Here is a 20,309-nt window from a genome sequence, read left to right as displayed (position 1 = left end):
AAAACGGGCTAATCCTCAGTAACAGATGTCTTATTTTTGCAGTGAAAAATCCCCAAGTGGCGGCGCAGGCTGGAGGCCTCGGTGTGGGAAAGGTCAGAACAACGGCGAGGAGGAGGAGGACAACGACGAGCGGCCATACAGGAGACGGGCGGATGAAGAGCGGAGGAGCTCCTCTCCGCACGCGGGCCGAGCGCCGAGACACTTCCTCAGATCCCGTGCCAAGAGAGGAGCATCTGGCGAAGAATCAGGGACTGGCATTAGCAAGCTTTAACAGCAGGGAGTCTCCAGATTTGTCCCCTCGAGCAGGGGGATCACACACAGGGGGGACGCTCCAGGAGGAGGAGACATGAGATGGAGACTTGGCCTGCTCCTCCAAATCCTAACACTGAAGCTTTTCAGTCATTTACAGTCATTTTGAATTTTTGAATTAAACCAAGGCTGGAGGATTTGAGTTAATCTGGAAGACGTTTCACTTCATCCAAAAAATGAAATAAACACAATCTTACTTTTATGAAGCTGATCAGAAAAAAAAACCATAAGCTGGGTCTCATATATCAAAGTGAGTGAAGGTTATAGCTACCAGTTTGACATTGTGTTTAAATAATCACACACTCAACTCAAACCATGTCACTTCACCCATAACTAGCTTGGAAGACAACTTTTTTATATTAGCAATATGTAGTGGCTACACAATGAAAATATCATTAAACAGAAAAAGAAACACATTTCTCCTTATCAAAGAATTCAGAGTCAATGAATATGCAAATTAACCCTTATACCTGGTAAACCTTAAGGGCTTAACCCTGCATTTGCATACTGGAACATGATTGGCTGCTATATTTTATGACACACTAACACTCATCTTTCACATCCTCAATACTAACTCATACTTTGCTGTTTCTTAAAGGAATATAACAAAATTGCAGCAGTGACAGCTTTCGTTTTTTTACATTTGCTCAGTTTGGGCACTTTTAAATCAATTTTATGGAAAAAATCTTAAGTCTACTTCAGGTGACTATAACTAAACTTAGATAGACTTGTATCTTTCCTTAGCACCTAGAGTGAGTCCCAAATGAACTGTAGGTTAAGGCGAGTTGGATAACAATATAGTTCAATTTTAATTGTATGTTGAATTTGTTTGTAAATATGAATGCATTTTACTATTTTGTGAAAATAGTATTATTGTGCCAAACTACACTTCCAATCAAAAATTTGGACACAACAGATTGAATATATAGTAAAAAGTGAAGTTGTATAAATTTATTTCTGAATTATAATGTACTTTCTTAAGTAGATTTTACTTAAAATAACTAGATCTTACTCAAAAATTGTATTCACTGTTGTTCATTCAGAGTTTAGGAGACGCAGTGAATAACTCGGCCTATTTCTAAAGTTTAAGCAACGTGTCCTGGGTGAAACTCTGTCATGAAGCAGGTTGAGAAGATACCAAGATTGTGAAAAAATCAGGAATACTGTTAAGAATTTAAAATATATAACAGTTTTGATTTGGTCAACACTTTTCTTGGACACTGCATAATTCCGTGTGTGTTATATGCTAATGAAAATGTCTTCACTGTAAATGTGCAAAATAGTAGAAAAAAAGTACAAATGAAGAAATCCCTTTTACAAGCAGGTGTGTTTTGACTGGTAGTGTATATATTTTGGGGTGAGTGTCTGATAATGTAGACATGGCATAAGCATCTGCTTCTACCTCAAAACTAAATAAACAAACTACAGACCCAACATGTTTTGGCTGACTGACTAGTTTTCCTTTTTGCTGAAAACTAAAATCCAACACAAAAGCTGTGAAAGGCGTCGAGGCATTTACATCTTACTGATCTGTTTTGTGAGACTAAAATAAAGCAACATGTGTCCTGTGCCTCCGTTATGTCTGAGTGCTTCTACCTCTGGGAGCGACAGATGATACAAAGAAATGAGTCAGGGGAACACACACACACACACACACATACACACGCACACACACAGCACTTGGAGAAACTGATATGCACTGTTACCTACAGCGCAGTGAACCCCAGCATCTGTCCACCCCACGGAGAAACACCGCAACAGACGGTCTCACTCGTTCATCAAATTATTCTCTTCGTTTCCTTTCATCCGCACTGAGTAACCTCGTCGTTCTCTAAAATTAAGAGGGAGTGATTTACTCACTTAAATTAATTACTCGTCCCTTCGCTTCTTTCAGTTTAGCTCACTAGTTTAATAAAGAAAGCCCAAGTAACCAAACTATCATAAAAAGAATATTCCATAATATACTACAATATCATTTTATTTAAACAGAGCAGAACAAGAGCAATGTTAGAGGAGGGAGGGCAGGTGGGGTTGCATGGGGGATTACTGGGAGGGCAGAGTATGGACAGTTTTCTGCCATAACATCTTATTCAACAGCAATTAAAACATTAAAACTACTTGCAATAAAATCTCGAAACCTAACCTAAAGAACAAAATTTAATTCTGTTTAAGTGGGTGAAACAGAAGAAAAAACTCAAACAGAATTAAATTTTGTTCTTTAGGTTAGGTTTCTTTATTTTGCATTGTGTGTTGCAATTAGGTGACACAAACGTGCATCAGATTTAAGGTAAAGTACCACAAACTTAATGTACTCTTTCTAACTTATGTTACACTTCTTAAGGTTTTCATCTGACTCACCCTCGTAATTCTGATTTTTATATTAAAGTAATTTAGGATTAATTCCAGTGTCTGCTCTCTGAAACATTTAAAAAAAAGAACAAAATCTTCCTATAAAATGCCAGTATTCATAATGTGTTTGGTCAGCTTTAATGGCTTTTGTAAAAACAGCTATACAAATACCTGAGAAACCACAAAAAACCTTCTGGAAAGTGTAAGTAACTGAGTTATAGTTGCTTACTGTGTTGCAAAAAATGTTTGGTTTTTTTTCTTTTTTTTAAATTGTCTGTTTACAATTACAATATACATTTCCTTATGCATTATTTCAATACATTAAAGATTTTTTTTAATAAAAATAAGTATACACAGATATAAAGATCACCAAAGAAATGAGAGAACAAGAAAGAAAGAAAGAAAGAAAGAAAGAAGAGTAAAGGAGTACATACAGAAACATGGTGCTGCTTTTCCACTTTCGTTTATTCCGTAGTTTTTGAAATTCTGCGTATAGGACAATTATTTTATATTTCATGTTATTTGTTCTATTTTTATTCATTCTCTCTATGTAGTTTCCTATTCTTTAATCAATGGCACTTTAATATTCACTCTTTTCCTAGTGATTCGCTTCAGAGTGCCTATACATGACATAATGTGCATATTTTATTTAGAATCTCTATTGGCTTAGCTCCCAAAGTAATATGTTGTGTGATATGTCTGTACTGTTTTTAACATGAATGATCTTCTTTAATTAATTTATTTTCATTTCCCAAAGTGGTATTGTGAAATATATGTTATTGAGTATATCGACTTCAGAGTAGTTTAGGATTAAAGTATAGTTAAGTATTTTAAACATTTACTGACACAATTCAACTGTCTATCATTATAACAGTTCAGACGCATTTTTTTTCTTTTTCCTCAGTACAGGAACAGAGAAATATGTCTCTGTTAATCACACATGTGCTGCAGATAGCCAGAGATTAGGAGTATTCTGGAGTACTCGTTTAGACCTGCCTTTTATCTTTTATCCATTCTTCCAGCATTTGTGTCGGATCATGCGCTTCAGCCTGAACCGACACCTACAAAGTCATCTAATTAGCGGCCTTAATTAGAGTCAGACGCAAAGCAGAGTGTGAGTGCGCTTGTTATGTCCATCTGGCCTGTAAACACACTAAAAGACTGAGAAGTCTGAGAAGATTTTTTTTTCCCCTGAACGACTCGCACTCGGGTCAACACACACACACACACACACACACACACACACACACACACACACACGTACAGCGACCCATCCGTTTCCACAGAGTCTCGAGAGAAAGGGTCTCCATGGAGACGGCTGGTGACTTAATGGAAAAGCTGTTAATGTGTAACGTAATCCACTCGGCCGTCGTCAAATGCTCTGCATGTTTTTTTCATCCGCGTTCCAAAGGAGTTTTTCTATCCCTCTTCAAGACACGAAACGGCCCCTCTATTATCTTGTTAAACAACTCAAAGCAATTATAAGCGGCGCGTACGCTACGGGGCCAGCCGCACACATGGACACAATGGGCCGTCGGTCCAGCGGCTCGAGCTCTTGCACTACACCTCCACTATTCTGCTCTCTCTCTGAGACAATAAAGATCGGCTTGACGCAGAAGTGTGACCACTCGCTCTGACACGAGCACCATGAGCACATTATGTGTCCAGAGGGGGCGTTCCCAGGTCTAGCAGGGCCTCCGGATTGACCTTGCGCCTGCTAATCTTTCAAAAGGGGGTTTAGGTACACTCAATTGGAGGCTATCGGACAGAGCCTCATGCATTGCCCCTTAGTACAGGTGCTTCTATTGTCCTAGGGCTTCTCTCTATTTCTCTCACTCTCGTTCGTGTTTTGCAGCCCCACTCCGAGCCCTCATGCTCGAGTCAGGCTGCATCGCACGGCCTGTCAGGCTGAGGTGATGCCCACCTTGAATGAGAACAAAATAAAAGTGGGCTGAGAAGGTTGAAGGGAGGGGTGAGGTTTTTTTTGGGGGGGGCACACCTTTTGTGTTTGGTGTCAGCTGGGACACACCCTCCATTGTGCAACATTATTAAGGGATCCCTGGGAAACACTGAGCCTGGAACCATGCGACTGCTGGAACAGGTGAGCAAGTAACGGGTGCCTGTAATCCGCAGGGAGGCGGCGCCGACGATTCGGACGCAGCCATAAAACAACAGAGATAATCCTGCTGTTGAAAATTCGGTGTGCGTGTGTGTGTGTGAGGCAGGCAGAGAACAACATCCTTTATTAAGTGCTGCTATCAAGGAATCATTTTCAGCAGGCGGTCATGCGTGGCAACATGTGGCACAAGAAATGCATTAGCGCAGGTTGGCTAATGTGGGAACCTAATGTAGTGCGAGATGCCAGCATGCTGCTGTTCATCAACACCTGGGCAAGAGAGGACAGAGAGGCAACTGGGGATTGTGGGTAAAAAGCAGAGCCCCCCACATTACAAAGAGAATGAAAGAGAGTGTGTGTGAAGTTTTCATCCACCTGCTTTATGCAAACTTTGAATTTACAATTCATTATATATATACATTGCTTAAAAAAAAAAAAAAAGTGTTACTGCTCATGCCTGTTGTGAAATTTGGTGTATGGATACGGATTCGATGTGATAAAGGGTGATGTAAATGGACTGTTTGGAATGACACGTGAATAGGCGATGGAACACATTCAGTTTACTCGTTCTAATTTACATCTGTTTAAATTATACAGAAATAAACCTGATCAGGCAACTGAATGGTTAGTGTCAAGATTCCACTACACTCAAGAAAATGTAAAACTACTTAAAGGAAAAATAATTAAAGAGAAGAAACTAGCAGCCTGGTATAACAATCACACACTCACCTTAAATCTGAACACTCGGAAATTAGAACGTAAATGGCATCAAACTAAAGTGGTCTTATTCTAAATTGCATGAAAGGAGAGCATTCTTAGCTATAGAAAGGCAAAAATAAACCTAGATTCTTATTTAGCACTATAGTAACGTTAACTAGGAATAAGAAGACCACAGAAGCATATGCAGCATCAGTGTGTAGCAGCAATGACTTGAAATTAAAAAAAAAAAATTCCAATGACAAAACTGAAAATATTAGGCACAAAATTCAGATAACTGGCCATGTAGATGACAATATAACCACATCGGATCAATAATCAATAAAAGATTAAAGTGCTTCACTCCCCTTCAAGAGACCAAATTAATTTCACAACTTTCCTCATCAAAATCATCTACTTGTGTACTAGATTCCTTACATATACCTTTCTTCAAACAGATACTACCTGAAACAATTTATTAAGCGCTATTAAAAATCATCAGTTCTTCCCTTTGCACTGGCTATGTACCTAAATCCTTTAAACTAGCAGTTATCAAACCCCTGATTAAAAAAACCTGACCTCAACCCCTGTCAGCTGTCCAACTATAGACCAATATTAAACCTCCCTTTTATCTCCAAGAAAAGGTTATAGCACAGCAGTTGTGCTCATATTTGCAGAGGAATAAAATTATGAAATCTATCAGTCAGGATTTAGGCCTCATCACAGTACTTAGACAGCACCAGTTAAAGTGGTAAATGACCTACTACCAGCCTCTGAAATTTAAATTTAATGTCTGGATTTCTGTAAAGCTGTTTTGTAACAATGTATATTGCTAAAAGTGCTCTATATACATATAAATAAAATTGAATTGAGATGTCAAAATTATAGACTGCACATTGAATGAGATGTAAACAAGGAAGTAATGTGTATATTGATTTCCTTCTCAAAGGAGGATTTCATACTTATAGCCTGGTAGCAAATAGTCATTGTAAAACGTTTCTCAGGTAAAAAAAAAATCATCCTGGAACTAGCTTAGTTTCTGATCTGCTTTCGCTACAATAAATGAACCCACTCCCCCTCAAGGCACGGCCCTTTCATTATGTTAATTAATTCACGTGGTGCGATGTAGGACACGCTTTCCTATTCACACGGCATCGGAACAGAGTGCATATCATTGCCAAACCCAACGTTAGAGGGCCAGGAACCCACGCTGGGTAAAGTCCCTGTCTGTTCATAAACAGCGGCTCATGTGGGAGTGTCAGACGACGTCCCGGGACAAAATGTGTGAGATCTGGGGCAATCTATTTTAATTCCCAATGAGCAACACTGCTGCAATCCGTGATTACATCACTCGCTGTGTGCTTGTTATTGTGACCAGAATTGCAGGGATTAACCAGCACTGGCTTAATGCAGCTTTATGATTAGACACTGCATCTAGAAAAGAAGAACAAGAGCTACTGAAGTAGTGCTTCATTCACATTCATCTTAGTTGTTTTTTTGGTTTTGTAGACATTCCTAGTTGAATTTGTGGTGTATGGTGCAGAAAAATGAAGAAGCATCTCTGTATGTTTCAGTCTAACCGCTACATTAGATTAGGCTGGCATTCTCTGTGAATTGGGATTAACCAAGATTACACACAAAGACTGCAGCACTCACTGCGTGTACAAGCTGATAGAAGTGGATAATACATAATGTCTACAAGGGAGGTTAATGCCTAATATTTACGCTGATGCAAGCTTTCCATCCTGTCCTACAAGATGTTGGTGGGTTTGCCAATCTTTTTTACCACACCAGTCAGAAAAACTGCCCATTAATGTCCCTTGCTCTTTATACATTCATGCTAATTTTAGGTGAAAAAAGAACAGAAGCTCAAAAAAAGTATGAATTCAAACAAACAAAACAATAATGTGACGTGGTTGGATGTTGTTTAATTTCATATAAATGAAGCTGTAAGAAATACACTAATTTCACCTTAATCCTAATCTTAACCTTCATAAATCTTCATATGTGGGAGAAAAGTGTTTGTTCTGTCTTCAGGAGATTGTGTGTTAAAATCTCAACATTGTTGCAGCCATCCATTACCAGGAGTCCAAGAGAGCAAAACTGACCTTGCTCTCTGAGTGGGAGGGGCATACTCTTTCTCCCATATTAGTCACAATGACACTAGCCAGTCATGAGCATCTGTGAGCTCATGTATGTGGAAGAGGGTGGATAGCGCTTTCCCTCCGAGTGTGTTACTCTGCCCAGCAGCACTGCATGAGCAACAGTTTGAAAAGATGACGTAGGCTGGCTTCACGTGTCTTGGAGGAAGCACGTGTAAGTGGCACATGGCTGGTGGGTGAGAACCAGCAGGTGACCAAATTGGGAAGAAAAAAAATTCACCTGTAAAGTTTTCAGCTAAAATGATCTACTTCCTACATTAAAATACATTTGAAATAAGTGTGGACACATTTACCTTTTTTATTATTGTAAATCATTTTTTGTAGGGTATATTATTATTATTATTATTATTATTATTATTATTATTATTATTATTATCATATCTAGAAACACTTGTTACAAGTTGCACCTTTAATGTGATTTATACAACGAAGAAATGCATGACACTTTTTTTTAGTTGCATTCAAGAATACTTCTATGTTTAATTAGTACGACTGACACAATACCCATAATTTCACTTAACATTAAAGCTACACAGTTCTATATGTTTATAGATTACAGTACAACAAAAAGACATTAAACTCACAGCTCAGGTGAAAACATGTCTAGCACTGTAAAAGCTGACGAATTAAGTTTACTCATCAATTAATTTAATAAACAATTTAAGTTTGAAACTGGATTGCTTTGAGTACAGCTAACTTATAAAGACTGGAGTTTACTTACTGTAACTTATTCTTTGTTACACTTACTTAAAACCATTAAGTTACATTTATAGAACTAATCAAGTCAATTATGAAATGAAAAGAACACAACAACAAGGATTTTTTTTTGTATGAGGCATAAAGAAAGAGGAAGGTTTGATCTACGTTTAAACTAATATTATTTGAATAATAAAAACCTGAGTTACATGAATTGTGCTTTTTTAAAACTTTAAATCAGATTGAGTTCTTCATACAGTGTTACTTTATACAGTTACCGAGTTCTGATACCTTATTTCAAACAAGCAAATGTGACATTTAAACTTATTTGCGTAGTGATTACTCATTTCATTCAGTCATTTCCATTTTACAGTGTGGCTGAAACTGCGTATATTCGATTTTATTTCTGCCATCACTTTCTTTATACTCTGGAAGAAAAGAAGGAGGTATGCTTTGCTTTACTGCAATATCTGCATCAATGTGGGAAAACTCCTTGTAGTGATATCTTATTTGGCCAAAAAAAAAAAAAATCTGATTCTGGTTGTCAAACAGCGGAGGATGAGAAGGATGTGGTGTTGAAAATGATGGCCAAGGCGTTTTGGAAGGACACCTGTCCTATACTGGCCTGTTTTGGCAGCCAGCGCTGGTGAGAGGAGAACGGATAATTACAAACTGCAGGGAGGCCGGGGGAGCAACCTGTTCCTCCTCTGTCTTCCAACAGCCCCTTGTCGCCAAACACTGTCTCTCTCTACACCTCCCTCCATCTCCCCCAGCGTACAATGATACTATGATGAGATCTATTTACAAAATATACAGCACAGTGTCAAGGCAGTTCAAATCTTTGTATCACCATAACTGCCTATTAAATAAATACTCCACGTTTTCTTGTATTTGTGTTTATTAGAGACGTTTGGTACTCACTGACGCTCTCTAGAGTCTCAGTATGAATATAAACTCACAACTCAATATAAACTGACAAATACGCAGCACACTAAATAATTACCTACTAAGCGACATATACTGTTTTTTCAGGTCTCGTTAGCTGCATAACTAAAATTAGCCAATTCACATACAGTATGTTTTTTGTTGTTGTTAAAGTGATTTTTTTTTAAAGGTAAAATTATTTGCTAGCAAGTGGCTTGATGCTCAAATTGCAAGTGTCTTGTACTTTTATTTTTTTAATTATGCTTCATACATTTTTTTGCAAATTTTTTTATTGTACTACTTACACTACATTTCTGTCAGGACAATACTATATGCGAAGCGAAGAAAACACCACATTTTCCTGTACTTCACATCTAGGACTTTTTACTTGCTTGTTATCTCCTCAGTTTTATTTGAACACAAACAAAATACTATATCACTAAATCAAATTTACAAACATATGTAGTCAACCAGCTAACTGGTTAGGTTTATGTTACTATAGCTAGGTAAATATATTTAAAGTTAAATATTACAAATGTTTCTATAATGCATTACGATAACTTTAGTATTATATTAAATATTCAACAAAGTTTGAATATAGCTAAATCAGTAACATAATAAACACTGCTCAAACACCAATCTGACCAATGTAAGAACTTGCTGGGTGGGCGTGGCTTGATATTCTAATGAGCGCACTTGATTGACATCCCTCTCTCCAAGCCTCCCAGCTGCTACGCCACTGAAGCAGAACTAAACTCAGTGGCACAATGGAGAAAATCAGGATTGTTCAATATGGAATGTACCAAAGTACCCAATTATAAAGTTATCATAGTAGCATACAGTCAATCATTTCACTTTTTTACTCTTTTATTCATAGCTTTCTTTACTCAGATGTGGAGAGACAGCTCAAGCCTAAATGCATATTTTTGATGAAAGCTGTGTAGGAGAGACAAGACACATCAGCCTTGTAATTGGTGAAGGAAAAGCTTACCTAAGCTTCACTGAAGTCTGGACATAGCCTGACCTAATTATCATCAAAATGGTAGAAACTCTGAAGAAGTGCATGAAGACATTGTAATGTCACCAATTATTCAGACCAACATTAACACTTATTAACAAGCAGTCATGGTAACCACAAAAACATTAACACATACTAGAAAATTAGACAATTACACAAAATGTTGATGTAGGATGTCTGTAGTAATGACTGTAGTAATGTAGTTATGACCGATTCACATGGGATAATCTGTGAAACTGTGAATTAATCACAGAGAAGGACATGTCTTCATGATGTCACACCAAAAGATGGACACCTGACCATCACATCCATATGTGGTTCTTCCTCAAACTGTTGCCACAAAGCTGGAAGGACACAAGAATGTCTTTGTATTCTGTAGCATTACAATTTCCCTTCACTGGAACTAAGAGACCCAAACCTGTTCCAGCATGACAATGCCCCTGTGCACAAAGCGAGCTCCATGAAAACATGGTTTGAGAAGGTTGGAATGGAAGAACTCGAGTGTCCTGCACAGAGCCCTGACCTCAACCCCACTGACCTCCTCACCCAACATCAGTGTCTGGCCTCACTAATGATCTTATGGCTGAATGAACACAAATCCCCACAGCCACGCTCCAAACTCTAGTGGAAAGACTTCCCAGATTATTATAACAGTAAAAGGGGGACTTAATCTGGAAATGGGATGTTCAACAAGCACATATGGGTGTATTAGTCAAGTGTCCACAAACTTTTGGCCATATAGTGTATATTAATTCAAACATTTATAATAATGCTTGTTGTGGCTGCATTACTTCACCATTCCTGTGACATTTTCCCTGTGCTAGGTACTCAATAAATTACCCAAAACCACAGAAGTGTAGCTTCTTTTACATTCTACAGATCATTTTATAGAAGGCAAAAAAAACAATACAGGATCATTCCGCACGCATGTATGCTCAGTCTGTAAAATATTATAGACATGACATACCTCCCGAAGTAAAACTAATCTAATCGAAATAGAGTTTTAGCCCATTTTTTGCATCACTCCACTGGCTGCCTGTTTCCTTTAGAAGTGTCAAACATTTTATGACTAGTTCTTAATTCTCTTAATAGTACAACACCTTCATACATCTCTGACTGACTGATATACAATGTTCCTAATCTAGTGATAGCTTTCTCCATATTCTACATACATAAAATATATTAAACCTTTTGGAACAAACTAAAAACAAAAAGCACTGAAAACATGAAATGTTTTAAAAGAACTGAATTACTGAAGTACTGTGCAAAAGTCTTAGGCACATGCAAAGAAATGCTGTAGAGCAATGATGCCTTAATGAAACTAAATGCTTCTACATTTAAAGAAAAATATATATAAAGAGCAGTAAACAGTAATAAATGAAAAAAAAACAATATTTTTTGTGACGATCTTTAGCTTTTAAAAAAAGAAATATTAGTCTCAGGTACAATTAGTGCAGTTTTATAAGGAAATGAGCTGGAAGTGTTACTGAGCATCTTGCAGAAGAAGCCACAGTTCTACTGGAGACTTTGACTGTCGACTCGCTTCTTATTTTTGCAGCAAAACCCAGCAGCCTTCATTATGTTTTTTTGTCTGAAAAGTGTCTCTTAATCTGCTGCTTTCTTTACTGCCATACAAACATTTTTCTGTAACATTTAATTTTGTGCAGAAAACTAATGTTTGGAATCTAAAATGTTTTTGTACTGAATCAGTAATGTAGAAGTCATAAACTAAAAATCTATAACAAAGTTTGTACTAAAAAAATAGGGTGCCTAAGACTTTCGCACAGTACTATATATATATATAAAAATCACCGTCACATGCCTGAAGAGCAGGTCATACACCCAGCAGCAGACATGTTGACATTTATGAGGCGTCATTTTGAGTTGCATGACTCGTACCTGAGAAATCATTTACTTGTGATACACTGCCTGAAATTCATTAGTGGGTCGAGTAAACCTTTCCTTGTCCGCGTTCAATCGCTGTCGGCAAACGTAATAAAGCTGAAAGCGTGGGCAGTGTTTGCTGTGTTAATGTTTGCATGATGCAATAAAAAGTGCACCTCAGCAGCTCCTAGATAAAGCCTCTCTATGTCAGGGTAAGAAGCTTAATAAAAAAAAAATAAAAAAAAAATGTGCTGATAGTTTGAGTTTGCTTTTCCATTGTGAGGGAGGTGAGGCTTTTAATCACCTAAGTGATGTTGCTTTCATATAAAAAAAAGAAATTAAATAAAACCATTCACATTAGTTTGTACTATCAGCAGTGTAATTTTATCTACAAAGAGACAGACAGAGAAACAGGAAGGCGTGGCCATACCATTGAGGATGTCTTTGAGGTGTCTGAACCAGATTTCGCAGTGATCCACGCTCAGGTTGTCCAGGTGAATGGTGTCATCTTTGAGTTTAGCTCCTTTGCGTTTGCAGAAGAACAACGTGATGCCAAGCAGCGTGCCGCCGCTCTGCTGACCAGCCGAACGCCGTCGCTTCACCTTCACTGCGAATACATCCTTCAGCTCCACAAAGTCCTCTACAGTCTTCTTCTGTGAGGACTCACCTACAAACACACATACACACGTGTGTACATTGTTATATCACATTGTTACTTTAACAAACGGTGTATAGAACTTCACCAATGGACCTTCATTATTAGGCCACAATATGGACCAAAATCATATTTTTACATTTTCACATCTGACATTTATTGTGAAACAAGTTACTAAGCAAACACATATTTGGTGGTAGACATTTACTCTTTTTTTTGTTTGTTTTTTTAGTTTGGCACTAGAGCTGCATAGCTAAACCTATAATAAAAGTTTATCTCACCCAAAATCTTTTAAGCTCAGTGAATACTGCACGACTTTCAAAATATCCAAATCGCTGCCCCGCCCAAACTAGATGACTTTAATTGCTTGTGATCAGTTGTTCGCTATTGTAGGGGTGTGCACACTAAACAAATGGTCATAGACAAGGCTCACACACTACATGATTTTTCAGGAAAGATGCCCACCAAAGTGCATCTCATCTCCAAATCCCACTTTCTCACAAAAATAAACATGAAACTATTACGACTTGTGTCAGGAAAAAGATAAATAGGATAAAACATTGAGTAAAAATTGATTGGGAAGATGTAGGCAGTGAATATTGTCTGTTCTGCAAAGAGAACTGGAGGTATAGTGCAAAAAATTAGCTATTTTTATACATGTGTCAGGAAGTATGTCATGTTTGTTTTTATTTGTTACTACCATGACAAATAATACTACTGTGCTTATGTGAGTTTTGCCCTCGCTCTCCCAAACTAATAGACAGACGATAAACTGGATTCAGGGATCTGCTGCGCATGATGGAAGATGAATTTGATTTTCACTTGGAATTTCACTGGTTGTTTCTCAGCACTGTTCTTGCTACTTGTCATAGAGTGGCTTGCATTATGTGATTAATCGCTGAGAAAATTAAACATGCTTGAAAATATCAGAGAAAATATATCACTGAACTGTACATACTACATGTGCTGTCGTCGAGCTGGGGGTGTAGTTGCAAATCCTCAAAATTATTCTGGGCTAAAATCATGTGGTGTGCACTAGAATTTAAACTTCTTCCAGTCCTTTAGTAGAGTCAATATAGACTTGCTGATGTGGTTTAGGACATTGTGAGAGTTTAATCTATGAACATGAGCAAAACGTCATTGTGTAGCTGAACACTGTAACGTAATTACCATTCTGCTTAGCGCAATTCAGCATCATTCTTAAGTTTAATGAACTAAGTTTTAATGATATTTTACAACCTTGTTTGTTTCACAATGAAATATTGGGTGAATGTATGGAAAAGACTTGTTTTGTTCCATAAGTCTGATGTCTTGTATATGACCACAAAGCTGTAAATCTAAAATTTCATTGTAAAATTGTCTGGTAAATATATCTTTTACACATCTTTTTGTGCGTGTTCAAGTGTGCATCTTCGTTCTTGGTGCAATTCTGTTGTCATTAACAGTCTTATTATCTTTGAAACACAACATGCAGAGTGTGGTAATGTTGTTTTTCAATGTTGTTTGTGCGTGCCATTTTACATCTAAATGAAATCTCTAACAGAAAGCCGTATGCTCCATATAAGCAAAGCCATAAAACACAATAAACGCTCAAGGCAAGGTTTAATACACTGTAAACTCAGCAGGGTTAAATGAACTGACACAGTGTGCAACTTCGTTCCTGTTAAATCAAGTAAGAAAGTACAGACATTTTCTGAGGGTCAGTAAAAAGCTCATATTAGACTCTATATTCTGTTATGTGACTTGGCATGCATGTTAAGGGAGCATTCCAGAATAAAATGTGTTTAATATGTTATTTAATATGTTATTCCTGTTGTTGGCTTACAGGAGTGGAACCTGATGTGGTCAACTGCTGTTGTAGCCCATCCACCTCAAGGTTTGACATGTTTGGATGCTTTTCTGCTCACCACGGTTGTAAAGAGTGATTATTATATTATCATAGCCTATTAGATAATAGATAAGTTATTATAGCCTAATTGTCAGCTTGAACCAATCTGGGCATTCTCTTCTGACCTCTCCCATCAACAAGGAATTTCTGACCCCAGAACTGCCACTCCTGCAATGTTTTCTTTTTTTGCATTCTGTGCAAACTCTAGAGACTGTTGTGTGTGAAAATCCCAGGAGATCAACAGTTTCTGAAAAAACAACAGCCATGCTATGGTTAAAGTCATTGAGATCACATTTCTTCCCTTATTCTGATGTTTGATGTGAACATTAACTGAAGCTCTTGCCTTGTATCTGCATGATCTTATACATTGTACTGGTGTGCAGGTGTTCCTATTAAAATGGCCTGTGAGTATATATAGTGTGTACACTGTATTTCTCTTCTTTTGTGCCTTTATTTCTCCCTCGAGCACCCTCCATCTCTCCCATTACTGAGATAGCAACTCTATCTCTGAATTTCTCTCTCTACTCCTTTTACAGTCCTTTTTGCATCTCTTTTTCTCTATATTTGTCTTTCCATTTCCCGCCACTTCCTCATGTGAAAGCCCGTCTTCATTAGCAGCGCCGTGGCCGTGCCCCATGTTTCAGAACATTAACTAGCCTCTCACATTACTGCACAGGACCCCTGCCACCATCTGCTCCTCTTCGTCCGTCCCCCTGCTCCACCGATCCCTCCATTTATTTAACTCCAGAGTGTCCCTTCATCGGGGGACAAAAACACCCGGAGTCAATTTCATTAGTGAGAATGAGGGATAATCTCTCCCGATAGAGCTTTTCTGAACCGCAGACCGGCCCGTGGTCTTTAACAGGGAGAGAGAGGGCTCTGAGGGAGGGTGCGTAAAGGAGGGGAGAGGGAGGGAAAAGGGGATTGGGACGGGGCCGGTACAGTAAGCCAGGTCGCTGTCTGAATCAATCTTGGCACATCTGCCTGATGCGGAGCGTAAACGGGATTAGGGTGCGACTTAGCCACTTGATGCTAATTGTGTTGCGGCTCCTGCACATGTTCAAGTTTTCGGGTTGATAGAGAGATTTCGCGTAAAAGAGAAACAGAGAGTGTGTCTAGATCATCAGAGTCTTTCTAATGAGGAGCATAATTAGTGGCCTTAGTGGTTAAATGAGGAACAAAGGAGCTTTAAACGAGTCAGTGTTGCTGAAAATGAGGACACATCCTGATTTTGCTAAGTGACAGGCATTTCTAGAGTAGAGCCGAAGGTAAATTTGATCACAAACTTCATATCACTAGCCTACAGCTTAACATAAAGACTAGTTTTAATTACACAATATAATATTTTAACAACAGCTATGCTATCCATCTGCTAGGGCTAGTCTTTGGCAGATATCTCTTAGCTTAGCTAATGATAATATTGCTTCTTTAGCAGTAGCTATCTGACAAGTAATAGCAAGCTAGCTAATGTTTATTTTATTGTGGAATTAAGATCAGTAGCCAAGTTTATTAGCTAAAACTGAGAAAAGTGTTATATTTTGCACTAAAATCTGTATTTTATTTTAAGAACTACATTGAGTGTAACTAGTGAAAAGTAAGGCTAATCGGTTGGCTAAGTCTACATTAAGCTCCACTCTTGTTTCAAAATCTCAGTGAAGCTCCATCTCTCTCATCTATTACTGTCTTTCAATCTCTCTTTCTAAATTTCCATCTCTTTTGGTTGTTTTTGCTCTCTCTCTCTGTCTCTCTCAGTTGTTGCTAATTCTTGCTTACAGTCACTTTTTTATACCTCCATTGTCTTGTAATCACATGAGTCACTTTGTGCCTCCATTATTAGTCATTGCTTTTTTAAGGGGCCTGAATGATGCAACCATTCGAGCCGGTGAGGCGGCGAGCTGACCGCAGGCAAAACGAATCCCCCGACGTGGCCCTCTGCTGATCTAACTGCAGCTTTGATATATGGGCTCTAAGTGTGTGCACACATAAAAGTGGACTCATCAGTAAACTGTGTGTTCAGGAAAGCAAAAAGGCAATCTGAAAATACAGCTGCTCAGCGTCTTACCAAAGTACCGCGCGCAACACTTTTGAGCGTCTGAAACTCAAAGGTCGACATCGCCGGAGTTATGAAGCACCGGTTTACAACAGCAGCAGTACAGAAAACTAGCAGGGGAACAAATATTTACCTATAAATATGCAGACGGTCTACTGCTCAGCGACTAACCACACTGCTACATCACCAGATTAGCATTACTGCATTTAGGGTTATTCGTTTTGGTATGGGTTTTTATTTCAAGTGACTTATAACAAGAGGCAGACTACAAGCATAGTGCTGAGCAGTTACGGGTTAAGGGTCTTCTTCAAGTGGCAAACAGTGGCTCTGCTGGGATTTGAACTCAGGACCTTCTAGTAAGTTGCATGAGATCTCGAACTGTTAGACTAGCAATAGCATGCATTACCCTGGTAGCATCAATTTAGAAAGAACACAGGAGTACGGAAACACATGTAAATATTTATCTACTATGTCCCTCTGTATGTTTTTTCAAGTCAGTGAGTTTGTCAGTTTGAAATACGGACTAACCAGGTTTGTTTAGAGGACAACAAGATCACATATGCATTTGTGACAGTTACAAAAATCTTAATAAAAAAACTAAAATAACATAAAATGAAGGGTTAGTTCCAAATGATTGACATCTCCTCTTATGTTAATGACAAATCAGTCAAAGTAAGCAAAACAAATTTGGTCTTTTTTCTTTATTATTTTTTTTATTATTATTATTATTTTTTTACTGACTTATAAAGTAGCCCCATTAGCACCATGCTTCTGAAAAATGTAGCTAAATTCATAAGCTTATAAACTTACTAGCTTAACCTTAGAGCTTGTTCACCACATGTACTTATACGCACACTCTGTCCCACTATGTTCACTGCCAGCTTGGCTATATGTTCACATTGAACTTCTGAATGACGTTCAATGGGCCTCATTTATCAGTTCTTTTAGCTAAAGTTGTGTGTACAAGTTTGTGTAACCAAACCGAACAAAAATTTTCCGCCGGATTTACAAAAGTTGTGAAAAGGCAGAATTTCTTTGTATCTTGTTCAACCATAAAGTGCAATGCTCGTCCCCGACACAGCTCGTTTGCATGGAGTGATGCCCACAAAACTAAATAAAAATATTTAATAAGATATAATTTTAATATAAATAATAATAAGAGAGCGTTAAATCTTCCGTCAACGAAGGCGTTTGTTGCCTCTGTGCAGACAGACCGGCCCGCCCTTTTCGTGTTTATACGACGCCAATTCTTTTGTCATAATTGCTTGATTAGTTTTATTTGTCTTAATTTCTTGGTTTGCGTTGGCTCGCTTTCTTTATTTTTCATATTCTTTAATTAATGCCAATAATATAAAACGACTGGTTATCACAGGATGTGTTTCTGATAGAGACTTCAATAAGTCACTCTGGATAAGAGCGTCTGCTAAATGCTGTAATAAAACATAAAGAAATAAGCTATTTAAATTTAATAGTATATTCCATATATAAAACTAATGATATGATCTGAAGTCAATTATGTCAAGGTTTACATTAGTTAGTCTTCTTATGCCTAAATTTACACACACTCAGGAGCATGATTAGGATACGAATGTTTTTTCCGAATTTACAAGATTTTCAAGAATACCAAATTTCTTGTGTGAACACTCGTAAGAACAAATTACGAATAAATCAGTTCCTACTTAGCTTGATAAATGAAGCTCATTGTGAGTGTATAGCCTACATTTAGGGTTAGGGGACAGGAGCAAGTGAGGAAAGGGGACGAGGAACTTGTGATAAAAGCAAATTAAAAAATGTAGAATTAAGCAGCAGAAGTTGGTGCTAGTAGTTTGCTCTGATTGGCTGCTGGAAGTCAAAGAGACAAAGAGATTTTCCAACTGAAATCTGAGAGATGAATGAATGCAGCTACAACTGAACTGTACGTAATATTGAATTTTCAGAAATAACATTAATAAAGTGAATTAAATGACTATAGCAATAAAAATGATTATGCTCCAACTGTAATCCTAGCACGGAAATAAGCAGCTGAGGGTGAAAGGTTTCCTCAAGAGTCATGAGCTCTCCTGGGATTTGAACTCACATCCTTCCAGTTACTATCACGGCTTGACTGTTAAGCTAGTGCAAAGCAGTGCTGAAGAGCTTTAATGAGGAACAAGAATCCTGTTGCTCAGTGTCCACATCGGAAAAGGTCAACATTGGCGTCTGTGACATCTGTATGGAATGACAGAAGAGTGGGAAAATGTATATTTAGCTTTGGAAGCCTTGCCCTTTTGGTCATGTGTCCGCTTTTAGCGCTTAGATCTATTCTGATAATCCGAATGAAGCTAAAAGGGTCAGGGGGGGGTTGAAGGGGCTTAGGTGCTGGTGTCTGTGTGTGTGCTCCAGGGCACACAAGTTCACTCCGGAGAGGCACCATATGCTGTGGGTCATCTCTCTGTAAGGGCTGCAAGGGCCGAATCAATATGGAACGTCTGCTAGCACACCAGGTCGTATAACACGCCGCTGCCCCTCCGAAGCCTGTCACCATGGATCCACCATCTCCTGAGAGCTTATCGCTACAATAACGTGCCTCGCTGTACCTCCTATGCCATTACTGACTCGTGTTCACACACACACACAAACAATGTTCAAAGTCCACAGTTCTTTATGTTAAATAAACAAATGAACAGTGGGTTGAATTTTAAATATAAAACTATAAATTATAAAAATTTATATGGAATTTATAGCATTATAGAGAACTTTCCTGCAAAAGTCAACACTTATAAAGCATTTCTAAATTGCCCAAAATTGATCATGACACAACCACTAACCTTTCTGCTTTATTATCATGTAACTTCTGCTTTGTTATAATGAATAAGATACTGATCATAATTACACAATGTACACTATATGGCCCAAAGTATATGGACAACTGACCTCAACCCGACTGAACACGTTTGGGATGAACTGGAATGCCAACTGCATCTTACATAGATAACTGTCACATACAGAGACAATATGTAATTCAATTCAGATGCAAGCTCCCCATCAAGCTAGCAAGGTAGGGGTGTAACGAAGCATCATGACATGATGCATCACATTGCAAAAATGAAAAGTTGTGCATCATAGGAAAGTGCAATTCCTTTTGTGGAATTCAGCTTTCTAGTAATTATGCATCTGATGCAATTGAACTGTTTGAACACTAGAGGTCCCAAACTGTGCAACCCATAGAGGTAAAATATAAAGAGAGCTTTCTGACCAATAACTCCTGAACACAACGACTGGCATGCATTATTATAGCATAAGTTATACATTTACATGACCACGTTATAACAGTTAAAAAGAGTTCTTCAGTAGCTTTTAAATGACACCAGCCCTGCGCCACTGTGATTTATAGTGCCAAAGAAAGAGGCTGTGCATTACGGCCATTTTAGCCAATTTTGGAGCTCTATTTCCAGTTAAAATGATGCCTCAGGCGCAGCTACGGAGATCTTTATGTTTCGATCCTTCATTTTGCCTGGGTCATGACTTTGTTTATTCAATCAAACGTTTGGGAGAATTTATAAATGGTGACATGGTGAACATG

At 38.1% G+C, this 20,309-nt stretch overlaps 1 protein-coding gene across 3 annotated transcripts in view; it reads right to left on the bottom strand.

Annotated features, from left to right (window-relative positions):
* Nucleotides 1–20,309, bottom strand: part of cerkl (ceramide kinase-like) — an 88,785-nt gene that overhangs the window by 51,793 nt on the left and 16,683 nt on the right. For all 3 annotated transcript variants that reach the window (XM_053234022.1, XM_026947258.3, XM_026947248.3), the window contains exon 2: nt 12,585–12,821. In XM_053234022.1, the coding sequence (XP_053089997.1) occupies nt 12,585–12,821 (237 nt within the window). The remainder of the gene's footprint in view (nt 1–12,584; nt 12,822–20,309) is intronic.

The sequence above is a fragment of the Pangasianodon hypophthalmus genome, chromosome 5, assembly GCF_027358585.1.
Source record: "Pangasianodon hypophthalmus isolate fPanHyp1 chromosome 5, fPanHyp1.pri, whole genome shotgun sequence".
In the NCBI taxonomy this organism is placed as follows: domain Eukaryota; kingdom Metazoa; phylum Chordata; class Actinopteri; order Siluriformes; family Pangasiidae; genus Pangasianodon; species Pangasianodon hypophthalmus.
This window is presented reverse-complemented; position numbering and strand designations above follow the sequence as displayed.